General features: G+C 32.1%; 1 protein-coding gene across 15 annotated transcripts in view; it reads left to right on the forward strand.

The window, feature by feature from the left end:
* LOC138333130 (tetratricopeptide repeat protein 24-like) overlaps window positions 1-15,869 on the forward strand; it is a 34,783-nt gene extending 18,914 nt beyond the window's left edge. For 5 of the 15 annotated variants that reach the window (XM_069281274.1, XM_069281277.1, XM_069281283.1 and 2 more), the window contains 5 exons: window positions 649-675; window positions 898-924; window positions 2,368-2,536; window positions 4,312-4,323; window positions 14,088-15,869. In XM_069281274.1, the coding sequence (XP_069137375.1) occupies window positions 649-675; window positions 898-924; window positions 2,368-2,536; window positions 4,312-4,323; window positions 14,088-14,193 (341 nt within the window). In that variant the 3' untranslated portion in view covers window positions 14,194-15,869. The remainder of the gene's footprint in view (window positions 1-648; window positions 676-897; window positions 925-2,367; window positions 2,537-4,311; window positions 4,324-14,087) is intronic. The other 10 variants (XM_069281276.1, XM_069281279.1, XM_069281285.1 and 7 more) reach the window with 4 other exon arrangements.
* Window positions 15,870-17,033: the final 1,164 nt, after the last annotated feature.

Raw genomic sequence — 17,033 nt, forward strand, 5'->3', positions numbered from 1 at the left:
TTGACTTGCAAGACCATTTTAAATATTATAAATATTAAGAGGAATTTTCGAAGTGAGTATGTGTTAGCTGATACTTCCTTTATGTTGTTTTCTTAAAAAATCGATTATACATTTAGTAACTTAAAACCATGATATGATAAACACTTTTAAAATAGATGTATCGGTAAACGGCAAAACACATTTGAAATGTAGTTCTATATACCGAATTAGAATTACATTTACATGTATGTTAAAAAAAAAGGCATCTACCACGCTGTGTTGTAACGTTATATAAAGTTTTTGAACATAATCCTGCTGAGAAAATGGTGTCAAAGCTAGTGTGTTTATTATGAATGTCGTCATTCTGCATGACCGTTAGAGCTGAGCTGAATGCTATTGGAAACTGTATATATACAAAACGTATATCATCTGATGAGTTAGAAAATATTCAGTGTACATTCAAAATTACAGTATTGAGTGGGTGTAAATTTTCAATTTATAAGAAAATAGAATTTATAATTTGCTTTCTCTATACGCAAATATGAATGTAAAGGGCTATAATTAAATTACGGTAATTATTTTATGTTCTGTTTGACTATTTATAGTATAATTTAAAAGTTTTTCTATTGGTACTTCGGAAAATTATCAATGATCTTCTTTAAAAAACAGATACTGATCCGAAGGAGGAGGAGCGAGGTATGACGTTTGCTATAGTTTCTATTTGAATTTCAAACTTTGTAGAAATATCATGATCTTGGTATACTGTGTTCAAAGCCTCAAATAGCATATTCTGCAATAATAGTCTATGAGTCTGATGAGACTTGTTCATTAGGTACTTTTCTCAGCGGAGAAATCTTCTTTAATTGCTATTCATTTATTTATCATATCTACGAATAAATCTTTGAATTTCAAACCTAGATTCAAGCCGTAATGATGAAGAGCGAGGTACGACGCTTGTGCTCTGATTTTGCTTAAACGACAAACTCTCCATTGCTTTCATTTTTTAACTTCTGGGATTACGCAAAGCTAGCGTTAAAGTTCTTTTTTCATTTGTTTTTTATTTCTTTACAAAATAACAAACGCTTCAATACAATTCGATGCAATTGAGTTTTCTCGCTGTAGTGATTTCACAACAGAAAGTATAAACGTTAGCTTCTTTCGTGCTGATTTGCGTACTTAAGTGTCCCTGCATTAACCTGAATTGTTGCCGTATATTCGATTTGTATTTTTTATTATATTATTGATTGCTATTGACGTAAAAGAAATGTTTTTACTGACTTAGTGGTGCTACTTGTGACTATTCCCCACGAAGTCAAGATAACTAAATGAACAGTATTTTCGCTTACAATAAAAAAGAATGCACGAAGTTCGTGTTTTATTGAATCATTTGTTCCATCATTCAAAACGTTAAGAAACATTTTGACGAAACTCAGATGGCGAAATCTTCGTTTTGCAAAATGATTAATTGTAATTAATGCGTGATTTGATATGAAATTAGTGTTGTCTGCTAGTGTGTGTTATAGATAACCATCACCAAATGTGACATAATTGTCTAACAAGTGTTTTAAATTGTATTATTTTTGATATGAGTGAGAGTATACGTTAATTGTGTAGTTTGAATTGGAGTTTCTTGTGTATGGTTACAATTTTAGGGTTATAGTTAAAATTGATGGTGTTAATATTGTGTTAAAATGTGTTACATTATGAATTCAATGTAATCATTCCAGCATGCACGTCTTCATTAGCTGTGTAAACAATATACACTTAGATTATATGTATTAGTATAAAATAATATCTACTTGTTCTTCTGATTTTAGCCTTTCACTAGCTTTTTCAAATATTTTATATAAAAAATTGATAATATTGAAACAACCCATGGCCAGTGAAAAATATTTCATATTGACGTTATTTTCAACCTGTTTAAACATCATGGTAAATGGATGGTTATCTAAGCGTTGTGAATTTAATCAATTTGACAAAATATATCAAGTTTCATATACAATTGTACTTTACACAATGACTCATTGAAAAGAGTGTTAATGATTAACAATTAATGCATACTTAATATTATTGTAGAAAACAATTTACAAAATAATTCGTACATTGTAATTAGTAAATGGCATATCATATTAGAAAATCCAATTAAAATATAATCAAAACGAATGGAACGAAATGGATTGCCTTGCAATCCTTTTATTTTAACCAGAAACAAAGGTAGTGTTCCGGATCATAAACATGAACAGATTAACTCAAATATACTTCCACCTGATCCTATAGCCTCAATATTGAAATCATTCACCAGAGCACCGTAAAAATTATTTGGAAACCAAATTTTTGATATTGATATTAATCAATTGGTACTTACCTTTGACCTTTAATGATCCTCAGCGGCAGCAGCAGCACGTGCTGCCGGTAATTGGGAGGATGACCATCGTGACCTTGACCCAACCTACCAGAGCATTGACTTCCGGACACAAATGGGAGGGCTGGCGGACACGCCACCCGGTGAACTCAGCGGAGCTCAGCGGAATGTCTCCGACCTACCAAGAGGAGAGAGGTAAGCTAATAATAAATGACGGAATTATCAAACCTAGAAAATATAGCTTCATCTTTTTTTATCGCGTAGCTAACTTTTCTTTCCCTAGCATTGCTTGGCGAACTTTTAATCAATAACATATACTACTATTAGCGTGCACTTTAATTCATTAATTAGCATCATCTTATCACATTGCTTATCATGTAATGAATGATTAATTAAATCCTTAAATGGTTAACTTTTACTTAATTCGTACAAACAGTAACTTGAAAATATCATTATGTAATGCAATGCCAATTTATGCTCTTTACTTTATTGTATCTTAGTACGTGTAACAATACTATGATTGCAATTAATAAGTTATGATATTAACTTATGATATTCTAACGATATTCAAGTATTCAAATATTCTGCACACACTTTTTTCCTATTAAGAAGACAAAGCATTGCATGATAACAACGTCCCTAATTTAAGTGTTAGCTTAGTGTGTCTGAATGCCAGACATCAGTTAACTTAGTTCTTCATTTTTGTTACATATTTGTTTTCTATGCCTTCAACAAACATATTTATGCTTATAGCGCTTTATTATAAAATCTCACTAATAGGTTTTAATTTAAGTATTTTTTAATGAAACTGATGACTTATCATTGCTGCTGTTCATTTTATAAGCTTTAATAATATATTATAAAATCTTTGTTCCATCCAATTAACACAAATAATGGAGGACATAGATGTGTAACGCAAAAGATAAAAAAAAAACCGCTGAATATATCGTTAATGTTTACCACTGTCGATGCAAGATGAAGTTTCCAGATCGGGTCCTTTACTGTCCTTTAGCACTTACTTTGAAGGTCATCCCACACACTGGTGAATCTAAAATCGAAATAATACAAAATTTTCAACAAATTATTATCTCCCCCGACAAAACCAGACTTCTACAAACTCTAAAACTCGCTTTACTTCGGGGTGTATTTCCCAACTCACTCATTAAACCTGTAAAATTTAAAATTTATGCCACCTAAATACCCTAACAGCAGGGCCCGAAGCTTTTAACTCTCTTAGAAAGATATTTTGATTTAGTAAGGCGGTACCTATAAAAGGTTCATTGGTATGAACGATGCGATATACGTTATTATTAATAAGAATAAAATGTCCGAAACAGTACCATGAAAATTTCTAATCGATGCTCAATCGTAGTTGTTATTATTGCGAATATGAAAACATTACAATGAAATTTACATATACACTGTATACGTAACGAGCTTTTCACAAAGAGTGCACTAACATGATAAATGTTGTTGTTGTTTTTGTAATTTGAGTGCTGTAGTTAAGAATTATAGGCATATCATTGATATTGTTTGCAAGGTTTTGATACTCAACTAACTACATGTTCTAAATTAAATCTACTCTACCAATAAGGCCATTAGGTAGTTTGAATACATTTTCCTGTATGTCTTTAATGCACATTTATCTGGAGAGTATGATGTACAATATTTAAGAATGCAATATTGTGTATGACATTCTTAAATGAAAAAAAGAATCCTTGAAATCATTATGTTAATTCTAACAAATTCCTTGAATTCTTTGAAGTATTGTTCCAATGCACGTCACTGAATTCCTCAATATTACGCCTATGCTTAGAATTAGTGGATTTCAGTGTCAATGCGAGTAGCGAAAACGAACCACTCACGGAATTTAACTGCTATACAGTGCATTGTACATCTGGTGGACACATATCTAAGTTACTTTTGATACTATTTATACATATATCAAGTCATCGTTGTTTGCTTTACAGCCGTGCAGACCAGTATGTATAAAGACGTAGTTGCTTGACCTTTAGCTCATTGTGCGATGTTGTTTGATTAGTGTTCTCATCGCATCACGTGATTGTCATGTCTTGTCACATTTTTTGACGTTTATTGTAAAATATCTTTTGTAAGAACACATTTTTGAAAATTTTATTTTTCATTTTTTTTTCATGCAAAAGAACACATATTTTAATTAGATGTTAAAATAATTCATGTGTTTTACAAAAACAATATTTAAATAGCAATTTATAACTTTATTTAGTGCAATTGTGATTTTATTAATGTTTATTCACCAAAACACAACTTGGGTAGGTATTAGATATTGGCACTATTTAAATTCTCTATACATTTTTTAAAAAAGTAAGACAATATAACATAACATACTAAGTAGGCTAGATAGTTCTTGTTTCCATAGATGTAGTGGAATTTTCATAGACTTTAACCTTTTATACAGAAAACAATAAACATTAGAATTGAAACATCAAGTGGATTTACGTAAACAAAAGTATACAGTACATATTCTGTTTCATAATGAACTGAGACATTGCTATAATGTAATACGTTATAGAACAGAATGAAAGTAGTTATTGAACAATGCTTAGTACAATAAACTGAAAACTAATACATTTTTGTGCGCGATGTAATTTCGCGACAGTAGCAATCACAAAAAATATCACGTCTATTTTTTTGAAATATAGTTAAAATAGAAACAGCCGTGTATATCCTGAAAAAAAATCAGAAAAAATTTATATTGAAGAAATTCATATAAGCTTTTATACTGTATTCTACCATATTATGTATATTATGTATTTACATGTATCGATATATGGAAAATGTCATCTGGAAAATCCTGTTGAAATTACTTCTTTGACCCTTATCGATATATGGACGAATACTGTTTCAACTAAAAATAGTCATAAAACCACTAAATTAACTCACCACGAAAATATATTGGTTTCCAGTAATTTGTGACTAATGAATAAGTTGTTAGAAATTGTGTTCAAATGAAATTGCTTACTTTCGTAAAAGGATTCAACTTCACTGCTAGCGTTATGCTGTACTTTCTTTACCAGTGCCTTATCATGTTGTCGTTTGTTGCCACGAGTTGTTGTGTCACGATTCCACTTCAGTGTCGTAATGGACAGGTGCTCGTAACGTGTAAATGTATTGTTCAAGATGTTTGTACCACATTTGTCATGTAACTGTAGAGGAATTGGTCCGATTGATGATCTGGTTAATGTGTCATTTCGTTATGACGTCTGTTTGTACATGTTTAATATAAATGGATTAGTATCTTTATTGTTATTGTTTCTATATTTTTAAAAAAATTGTCACACAGACAAACACAATGAGTTTCGCAAAAGAACAAAACTCCGAAACATTGATTAATAAAATGAAAATGTACAATTTGGAAAATATAAGCCAATGTTTCATTAGGAACTTGAAAATGATATTAACTGGATTTGTATAGCAATGCGTCACATAATCGCTGCAGCGATCTTGTATACAGCCAATACCTAAATACACTCCGCAGGTTGGTAACTATTGTGTAAATATAGCGGGCGAGGTATGATTTACTCGGATGATTACGCAAAGGCAAAGAGGCTGATAATGGCTTTCATCCTCTGGATTACATATGCTAGGATATAATTAAAGCGAAAATCATTCCTTGTGTAAAAACATTTAGTAAGTTAATTATAACTAGTATGGTATAATTCCATTTCCATTACGCATTGGTCCATTAGCAGAACATGCAACTTGAAATATTTCTACAATATTCAATAATAATTTCCCGTTTTTCACCGTCATTTATCGACTTAGATTTCAGTAAACTGTTTGACTGAATAGGCAAATACGTTCAGTCACAACGCATTTTTTGAATGTGCTTTCCACCAGGTTATATCTGACACACGTTGTCTATAATACACATCAGTAGGCGAACATCACCTAAATAAAGCATATTGTATGAGAGAGGTGATTATAATTTGACAAAAAGGCAATTGATCTGTAGTGGTAGATATGTAAATGTATTCCGTTTCTGAAAGTCGCTTTAAATAATGTTAGAGAAATATTTGCTGTTGATTTGTGGGAGTGATAGTTTGAGGGGAGTATTGAATATAAGCTTATAGCGGTGAATTAGCAATGGATGGAAGTTAATTAGTAGTACTTAGGAGTATATTTACAATAATAGTAGTTCAAGTGGAGTGAATTAGTAGTATATAGGAGTATATTTACTATATAAGTAGTTCAGGTGGAGTGAATTAGTAGTATATAGGAGTATATTTACTATATAAGTAGTTCAGGTGGAGTGAATTAGTAATTTATATGAGCGTATTTGTTGTAGGAGTGAGTTATAATTAGTGCATGTAAATGGATTAGTAGTTCATGGCAGTATATTAGTGTAGTTCATGTCATCTTGCGTAAACATACTTACTTCTTGTTCTACCAAAATGGGTTTTTTTTAAATATATATATATTTATATATATTATTTCATTTCAATTTTTGACAAAAAGTATAATATTTTCTTATGATGCTATTCAAAGCTTTATTAGCATTGTGGTGACATCTGAACACCAACGTTTAAAAAAACACTCCTATTACAAATTCTCGAAAGTGTTTGTACATACTGTAAAACATGACATTGATTTGTATCCGTGAATATCAAAACGAGAAAAAATCTGATTGACTTCGCTTTACAGAATGTCCAACAATGCGACCGCAAATAATTCCTACCCATAGAATATGATATTTTGAGAGCTGCATGTTACACAGTACTGATAATGTTGATATTAGTTTGACAACTCCTACTGGTAAAGAGTTATGTCCCCTAGACCACTAGTGCCTTATGTTATCCGGGTTCTCATTAACAAGCCGGATTATCGATTATCTTACGTTTGGTTCGTTTTTATATCTGTAGTATTTATAGATAAAATGTCGCAGCACAAAGGACGCCAGCTTACACTTTCGCCAGCAACAATACTGAGAGAGTAATATACACCGCGAATTAATGATAAGGTGTTAACAAACTGTCAGCGATATGGATACATGTGTAGGGATAAAGGGTGTTAACTAAAATACTGACGATTAGTTATACAAATTTTGACGAGTATTTACACAAATACAGACGAGTATACTGACCAGTATTTACTAAATTACTGACGAGTATTTGCTGACGAGTAATTACTAAACTAAAGACGAGTATACTGACGAGTATTGACTAAAATACAGACGAGTATTTACTAAAATACTGACGAGTATTTACTTAAATACTGACTTACTTAAATACTGACGAGTATTTACTTAAATACTGACGAGTATTTACTTAAATACTGACGAGTATTTACTAAAACACAGACGAGTATTTACCTAATTACTGACGAATATTTACTAAAATACTGACGAGTATTTACTTAAATACTGACGAGTATTTACTAAAACACAGACGAGTATTTACCTAATTACTGACGAATATTTACTAAAATACTGACGAGTATTTACCTAATTACTGACGAATATTTACTAAAATACTGACGAGTATTTACCTAATTACTGACGAGTATTTACTAAAATACAGACGAGTATTTACTTAAATACTGACGAGTATTTACTAAAATACAGACGAGTATACTGACCAGTATTTACTAAATTACTGACGAGTATTTGCTGACGAGTAATTACTAAACTAAAGACGAGTATACTGACGAGTATTTACTTAAATACTGACGAGTATTTACTAAAATACAGACGAGTATTTACTTAAATACTGACGAATACTTACTAAAATACTGACGAGTTAATACGATAATACAGTATTTATGAAATACAGTAGTAGAGTTTGCACTGCATTAATATTTTATACATGTATTGATAAAGTGATAAAAAGGTTAAGCGGTATTTGTCTTACATTGACTAAACGTTATATATGAGCATTGCATAATGACGTAATATTGATATAAAATACTGGCAAGTGTTAGTTAATTGTTAGTTTCCTAACATTGGCCAAAAGTTATGTATAAAAGCTTTTATTCACTAACGCCATATTGATTTTCACTTTTAAACAAACTGAGGTAAAAGGATATTACCAACTCCACGACATATATATATACTCTTCAAATCGGTTAAATTGGCTGTCATCCCATAAATATAACTAAGGTCGTCTCATTTGCAAATACATAGTAAAGATTTTGACCAAAACATGTTTTTGACTGAAGATTGTTAAACTCAAATGGTCATATCTATCCTAGTACTGCAGGAAGTTATGCGTACTAAATATTATTGCATAAATGATGAAAATAAGTCTTAGGCTGACAATTTATATTAAAACCCCTTTGTCTAAATCATGACAGATGTCAAAATGTGATATTGGATCGTCACTGATTAATTTTAATGAATCTTCACAGTGATTTTTAACCAGGTCACTATACATAAGCTGGGTATAATGGAAAACAACTCATTAGCATTTCGATTGATTCTGTTCAAACTTAGTCAAGTAATGAAATGATTCATGCATCACGTGTTTTGATATTATCGACCTTGCTATTGTATCATGTAGTTTTTCGATAATTTTCAGCAAATAATATGTCGGTTACTTCATGCCATTTTGTAAGCTGTGAATAATTTCCCCTACATGCTTTGTTTTACCATGGCTCATAAATTTACGATTATTAATTATACATTACAGATAATTTGAAAATAATGTTATTCGACACAGCAATAAATCCTTAATGCATAGATATCCGATTGATATTTTATCTTATTACACCTCAAGTGAGAATCCTGCATTCTGATTGGTCGAGAGATATTTGGCATTTTACACTATCACACGGCAGGTAACATTAGAACAATAGGAAACAATAGACACGTTCGTAGCAACCCCCAAGCAACGGGTGTATTTTGACAGTGCAAAATATTAAACGCCCGAAAAAGATGCGCACTCGTTTCTTTTTTCGAAGCCATCTTTGTTTTTTGAGATTTACAAAAACGTTAAGATTGTAAGAAACGTAGGAGTCAAGACAACAAGAATTTTCACTAAATCCTTATTGTGAGTATTCTCTTTTATAATGCAATGATAGTTAGCACAACTGAGTAAAAGCCGAGTTGCTATTCTACTGACGACACGGGGTGACACTAGGCACTGTCAGCCTCTAATGCAGGTAGTATTTATATAATATATTAATAAAATAACTTTATGTTTCGATAGTGCGTTAACGTATAGTAATTGGAGTAAAGTCTTGAAGGCAAGGATATTTTTAGGTCCACAATTAGCAACTAGCGTAATAATTTTACAAATTTATGAACTCTTTATCGTTTATAAAGATGCCCACAGCAAATGTGTTAACCCTCGTCCAGATGTTTTCTAATAGGAGAGTGAAGATATCGTGATACATTAAGTTATATATACCGATGTGTAATGACTTGTGCTGAGTAGGCGATACAGCTTCTGTACCAAAGTCTTACACATTTCACTAAGTATTGCATTTCGTTTATGGTGATTGATGTACTTCCGGTATGTACTTCCGGTGTAAGTGATTTGGCTTTTTCGGACGGAAGTGAAAATAAAGTACAGCTGTATGGCTTCGTCACATTAGAAACGATAACTCACACACATGGATGTCGATATCGTGTTGCTATTGACCCCCGAGTAATTGACATTTATTGAAGTGCTTCTGATTATATATATGTGTATATTTAGTGTTTGCCAGGTAAATAGTTAAGCACGCGCGTGCCATATTAAGTATGTAATAGCATACAGAATTGACGTCATTATGATAATCAAATGTATAATAATAGATCATAATACCGATAACACACTGTTCAATTTTCTGAATTAATGACATCAAATCCGTTAGATACTAAATACACGTGTATTTCTCACTATATTATTTTCGCAGGTTTTTTTATATACCTGTATGTTTCATGCGTAAAAACTTTTTTATCAAATCAATTTACAAAAGACTCCAGACAGGTAGCAATAAAAATGTTTATTACATCTGTGATGGATTGTTTATAGTGATCTTTGCGAAATTTGCGATAATGCATCGAACGCGAAATAGGTTCGTGCATCATACATGTGTACAGTATCAAGTTGAAGAACCTCAAGCGACGTAAATAATTGAAGTTTTGTAATCACATGTTTTCATGGATTTGGCAATAAGGACGGGTGAAAATAAGTACTCTTGATTTACTAATAGGCAGATGCCATGTTTGTATATGCTTCGACATTTTTCTAGGTTATTGACATTTTCAGAAAAGTTTGACACATTTATCACATGTAGCATTCATATTCCGTTACCCTTTATTTAGCGAATGACGTTTTATACAAAATAACGTTAATAATACACGAAATGGCAAATGATTGATTTTGATTAGGAGGGACGATAGCTCGCTATATTTGTCCAGCATTTGCATTGATTGACAGGGTAATGGTAGAATGTGTAAAACCAATTACGTGTTTACCATTGTAATGAGAGAAATAGAGTTATCCTACTTATAAACAGAAACTTCTCAGATTCCAATGTTGCGTAGCCTATTCAATATAGTTTATTCAAGCTTTGTAAAATGAATAGCATTCCTGGATCATTTACGTTTAGGCAATTACGCACAAAATATTTGGCTTGTTCCGCTGTAATAAAAGGGTCGATATAAAAAAATCGTTGGACGATTAATATGATATTTATCATAACATCATCCAGCTGTAAATTGGCTGTAGTTGCTGTACTGTTATGGAGAGATCATATCATTGTTGGTGTGATGTCGGCCACAGCAACACAGTACATTAAGATCAAACTAGTCCATGTTTCAGGGTTTTCCCTGCGCGTGACACACGGAGGCGACTGTCACCTATACCTATTAGGCCAGGTTGATTGTGACAATCGCACATCTGCTAGCATGTTTCAAATCGACACATATACAGTGGTAGTAGTCGAGCCAGGAAAATCGATAAAAGCGAAATACTGTTAGATGTCATTACAAGGATGGGGCGACATTAACTTACTACTGTCACTGGTGTCACGTGATCTTCGTCATACGCTGGGACAGGCGACAGTGTCGGCCTTTATCGCCGGTGACGTCACTTGTGCTATAAAGGTAGTGTGATGAACCAGTCTCTCAACACAGGCTACTACATACCATTATTGCTCAACTGAGTCGACATGGTATCTGGCCTATGATATATTAAACGTCAGCAGCGATGCTATATCTTTTTTGAAAGTACAAATCATCAAAATACATACTGTACTTATTTTCACGAAATCAAATTTTAGCACAAAATGAAATACCATTATCGCTTCGATTATGACGACACTATGTGGCCTTTGATATGTAAAAAATCAACAGCGATGTTTTATTATTTTTTTTTTGTTATAAAGTACGAATTTTATACTGTTGTTACTTTGATGCAACCGAATTTTAGCGCAAAGATTATTATTAAGAGGGTTGTGCCGTGATGAATTCGCGCATTCGCAGTCATTGTTAATACAAATGAATCGTAAAGCAACCTAGTGGAGCAGAATTACAAGTCAAATTTTAATTATATTGATTGCTATACGAACTACATGTGTATAATAGAAAACACAGTCGGCGAAATCTATTTTAGTGCAAAATATCTACTGTAAAATATAATTACCGCTAAGACATGTGAGTTTATAGTTTGTTGTTTTTTTGCGATTTAATGCGTTAATTCACCACAATAATCACGGGAGCCGTAAGCATTTTACCTGATAACACTCATTATCCCGTGTACAGTATAATGACTGCTGAACGCAAAATTATTTGATATTGAGAAATGGTAGGTAGGATAACGTGAAAATAAGTCACCTCCCAATAGATTGGCCAACGATACATTTTGATTAGACAGAATGATAATAATTTCCTGATATTCATGTAACGAAATATCTACTGGTTTTGTTTTCTGGCTATATATTTCACTTTAAATATACATCGTTAAAATTAAGTTGATTGTGGCATTTCATTTACAGCTATGTATTATTTTATTATTAAATAATGTTTTCAACAATGCAATCTTATTTGGCGTACTTAAAAGTCTTGATAAGTAGAGTTTAATGTGGTTATCAATACTGTGACCGATTAGATTAAACAATTTTTTGAATGTTTTTAAAGCAGGTTCTTTTTAAAACTTCTTACGACATTAATGTCGAGAAAATTGTGTTTCAATTTCAATGGAATCGAGAAAAGAGGATTGGTACTTACAAAAATATTTCCCAAAATTCAACATAACCTACTTCTGATTGATTGGATAACGATTAATTGCTCATTTAGTAATCATGTTTGTAGATTTTGTCCGTCATTCATTGGTAGATATATATCCATAATGGTATCCATGATGTCTCCATCATGTTCAAAAAGAACGAATTATTTGATAACATGTTTCACGATGTTCATTCTTGATAACAATGTCTCATATTTACATTTTCACTGCAGTCCCACTACATGTATGTAACAATACCAAACGCAGTTGGCAGTCATATAGACAATGAACATCAAACGCTTATTATGACTTCATTATCATTGTGACGTCACAATTGTCATGCCAGCGATCACGGAAGACGGCTGTTCAAATGGCTGTTCCATCCATGACGATAACGATGATTATTTCATTGTAGATGTAAAATTCCTTGGGATTTTTTCATAAAATTGTAACCAAATGTAATTATAGCATTGAACGTCTTCGAGTTGGCATTCATAGCCAATATGAATGCCAACTGAACAGAGGCAAATTTAAGATGAAGCGCAATGCTTAAATGCTCTTTTTTCAGTTTTACCTTTCAATTTTCTCATATTAATATTGTGTGCTGTTGTGTAGTGTTCAGAACATTTGCTAATCATCATAATCTATCAGAATTACTTCTCTTTGTTTCACTCTGTCAGTATTTAAGCAATAAAATGTTACCAGATTGGACATGCAGTTGATATGAAGCCCACCCGGAAGGAAGATATATAGAATGGCGCCCGTTAAGGCGCCATTAACATTTATCTTTCGGACGGATGGGCTTCATATCAACTGTATATCCAATCTGGTAACAGTTTATTACTCATGTTTCCATTACGATCATTCAAATTCAAAACTATACACGTATATCCTTTGAATTTTCCGCTTGTGCTAGTGTTGACGTCTCCAAGTTCAATAAACGGAACAGCCATAGCATCTGCTGAATATAGTTCAACAAAAAGCAGTGTGAAATAAGCAAAAAAATGACAATTATGCAATGGAATTTTTTTAATACATGCTAATTTGTTAACACAATAATACTATTAGATTTCATAGACCGCACAAGTTTAAAATCGCCATTCAAATTAATTGAGCGTTGGGTATAGGCGTAAATAAACATTGTATACATTGTCCGTGACGCTGTGGAAACGTTCAATATTCATACGCTTGACCACATTGGAGTTCATAGCTTGATATTGCCCGTCTGGTTTAACATAGATCAAACGAGAAACTGAAAGTAGAATGGAAATATAAAATAAAGACGTCATAATGGATGCTTACTCGCAAGGAAGATAACACTGTAATATCCAATGATGGAACATGCCATGTTAAACCCAAACCATAAATATGTACTTTACGTATGTCATTTTTGTTATTTCAATGGCGTAAATATGCAGAAGCAATTTAGTCTGCATCAAAAAGGTACTATCTAACTCACAGAAGATATTGGGTATTGTCTTTGTTCTTGAGTTGATCTGCTGTTGTTTCATCTATAAATGTAAGTAAGTTTGTACTTATATTTGTTCTGTTTACAGGGAAATCTATCTGCATAACGAACACATGAAGCTTGTGGATAAGAGGCAGACAGAAGAGAACGAACCACAAAAGGCAAAAGATTCCAAAACGTGTGTAGTAATGTGAAATCAAATCAAAAAGGATATAAGCATAGACATAATTTAGTAGTTCTGGACATTTTCCTCATATTATTCATATACATATCTACTATTTTCTCTAATTTATAAAGCGTCTATGATGTTTGTATGTACGTGCCTTGCATTGACTGACCGGCCGTCCAATATAACGACTTATTTCTGTTTGATAGGTCAAAGGTTCGGTATAACATATAACACAATAAATTAAATTTAAGATGGAGCGCTTAGCATGATAAATTGAAAATGGAAGATATAAGATAAATGTCTTAAAACAATCATCAGGTTTTAAACAAAAAGAAAAGAGACCGAAAGGCATCACTTGTGTATTTGTAGAAAGTTTCCAGATACTGGTCACGGATATTCCGACTTTTCTCGGCATGTTTAATAAATTCAAACAAATTGGAGCCAACTTCTTTTGCAAGCTATTGTGTCTGTGATAAATATAGAATATTGAATAATTTACACCTTTCTTAAATTTTTTAAACAAATATAATCAAAATGTCAACTAAGATTTTGTCAATTCATCAAAAGTTAGTCTTTGCTAATAATCAGTTACTGCTATTTCCATCCCTTCGTGGATTAGTTCATGGAGACTTGTTGACTTGAAATTGTAAATTCAAAATTGTGATGTATATTTTTATTTTCATTATTTAATAATCTCAACGGATATTAATTTGACGTTGAAAATTTTACACATGAAAATGCAATCTAATTAAATTATTCACAATCAATATTTTACTGTCAGTTCAAAACGTGAAACTGAAATCGATTTTTAAATTCATGACTAAATGCCAAGTAGTAATTAGTGTATTCACTGCGAGTTCTGGAAATCGTCCTAGTTACATTGTCATATTTCATTCATTCTATGTTGTCATTTCTTGCGACTGTAATCTGAATTTGTTTGTATTTTTGTTTTTGTATGTTTACGATATATATATTTTTTATTTACTTTTATGTTATACACATTCTATCGTTTAAAATCATAAATATACAGTGGTATACATTAAGCAATTGTTTGCCTACCAGAGTTTACTTTTCAAAATACTTACTATTAGAATATCAATTGTATATTATAATTACTTATCTTGTAATGAACCATCGTTAGTAGGTTCCGATTTCCGTCCTATAGTTACACAGTGCACTTACATTCAAGTACATTCACTTTGTTTCGTTTCGGCATTAGAAAAATTTTTATGCTTTGTTTTTTATACTAACTGGATTTACTAAGAACATTCAAATTCACCTTAATGGTTGAAATATGTTGTCATATAGCATGTTAACGTGATGCAGTTTTTTATTACGCCAAAAGATTAGCTGATGTATTTGGGTTTAGATTTTTCTACACTGCTGAGAACATGGTAAAAATGAACTAGATTTAGTATGAGGCAATTGAATATGAATATTTGATATATCTTTCTGTTTAGAAATTTAATCATAAAAAGCTTGATTTTTTTATAAGATGAAAAAGTAGAAATATATTATTATTTTGTGTAATCTCTATGTTTTGTTATACATTATTTCTTACTTTCCTGTTGAAGTATCATATATAAATGTTATATTTTTAACTTAGACATCTAGAACTAAAGCCAATGTGATACTCCTTACATTCTATCATTCGTCGTAATGACATCTAATGTGCTTTCAAGAATAAAGGATTGTAAACGATTTTTTTGTGATTTTCTTTATTAAACTATCATTATGTCATTCATTTGTCCATAAAGTGAATCTTGTTACGTTAACCGACTAATTTTCGCGACACCTTTTCATATATAATCATTTTTTCACGGCAGTTTATTTTCGCGAATTAAAGTCATAGATAACTTTTCTACTGTGCCTATACCTGATACAAATAGGCTAAAACTTCAAAAAATTTCTTATGAAATTCTGGAACTGGTAGAATCAAATACTCTTCATAGATAGAAAGGTCTTGAGGTCCTTTACAAAAATTGTGAATTATATGACCCTGGGGTCTCATGTTTCCCCCTGGGGAGGGGGTCAAGTTTACTATAGTTTATATAGGAAAAACACATTTATGAACGTTATCTGCTTATTTTTCATAGGAAATTAGTCAACTGGGTTAGAATTATTAGCCTGAGATGGCATTTTATCGTCATATCTATATTGGTTCTGGCCGACCCCAGGGGCCAGAGGGGCGGGACCAAAAGGGGTCAAATAGGCTTAAACTTCAAAAATCTTCTGAAATTCTGGAACTGGTAGAATCACATACTCTTCATAGATTGCAATGTAATGTATTAAGGTCCTTTACAATAATTGTGAATTTAATGGCCCTGGGATCTCTGATTTTCCCCTGGGGAGGAGATCAAATTTACTTATTTTATATAGCAAATACACATTTATGAACATTATTTGCTTTGTTTCCATAGGAAATTAGTCAAACTGGGTAAGAATTATTAGCCTGAGATAGCATTATAACATCACATCTATATTGGTCCTTACTGACCCCCAGGGGGCGGAACCAAAAGTGTCAAATTGGCTAACATTTCAAAAATCTTTCTTCTGCATTCACAGATTCCATGGAACCAAATACACTTCATTGCTTGAAAGGTCTTAAGGCCCTTTACAAAACGTGTGAATTTCATGGACCTGGGATCTCAGATTTTCCCTCGGGGAGGGAGTCAAATTTACTATAGTTTACATAACAAAAACACATTTATGAACATTATTTGCTTAGTTTTTTATAGGAAATGAGTGAAACTGGGTTAGTATTATTAGCCTGAAATAGCATTTTAACACCATATCCATATTGGTCCTGGCTGAGCCCCAGGGACCATAGGGGCGGGACCAAAATAACTAAAAATTTCAAAAATC

This window comes from Argopecten irradians, chromosome 10 (assembly GCF_041381155.1).
Source record: "Argopecten irradians isolate NY chromosome 10, Ai_NY, whole genome shotgun sequence".
NCBI classification, from domain to species: domain Eukaryota; kingdom Metazoa; phylum Mollusca; class Bivalvia; order Pectinida; family Pectinidae; genus Argopecten; species Argopecten irradians.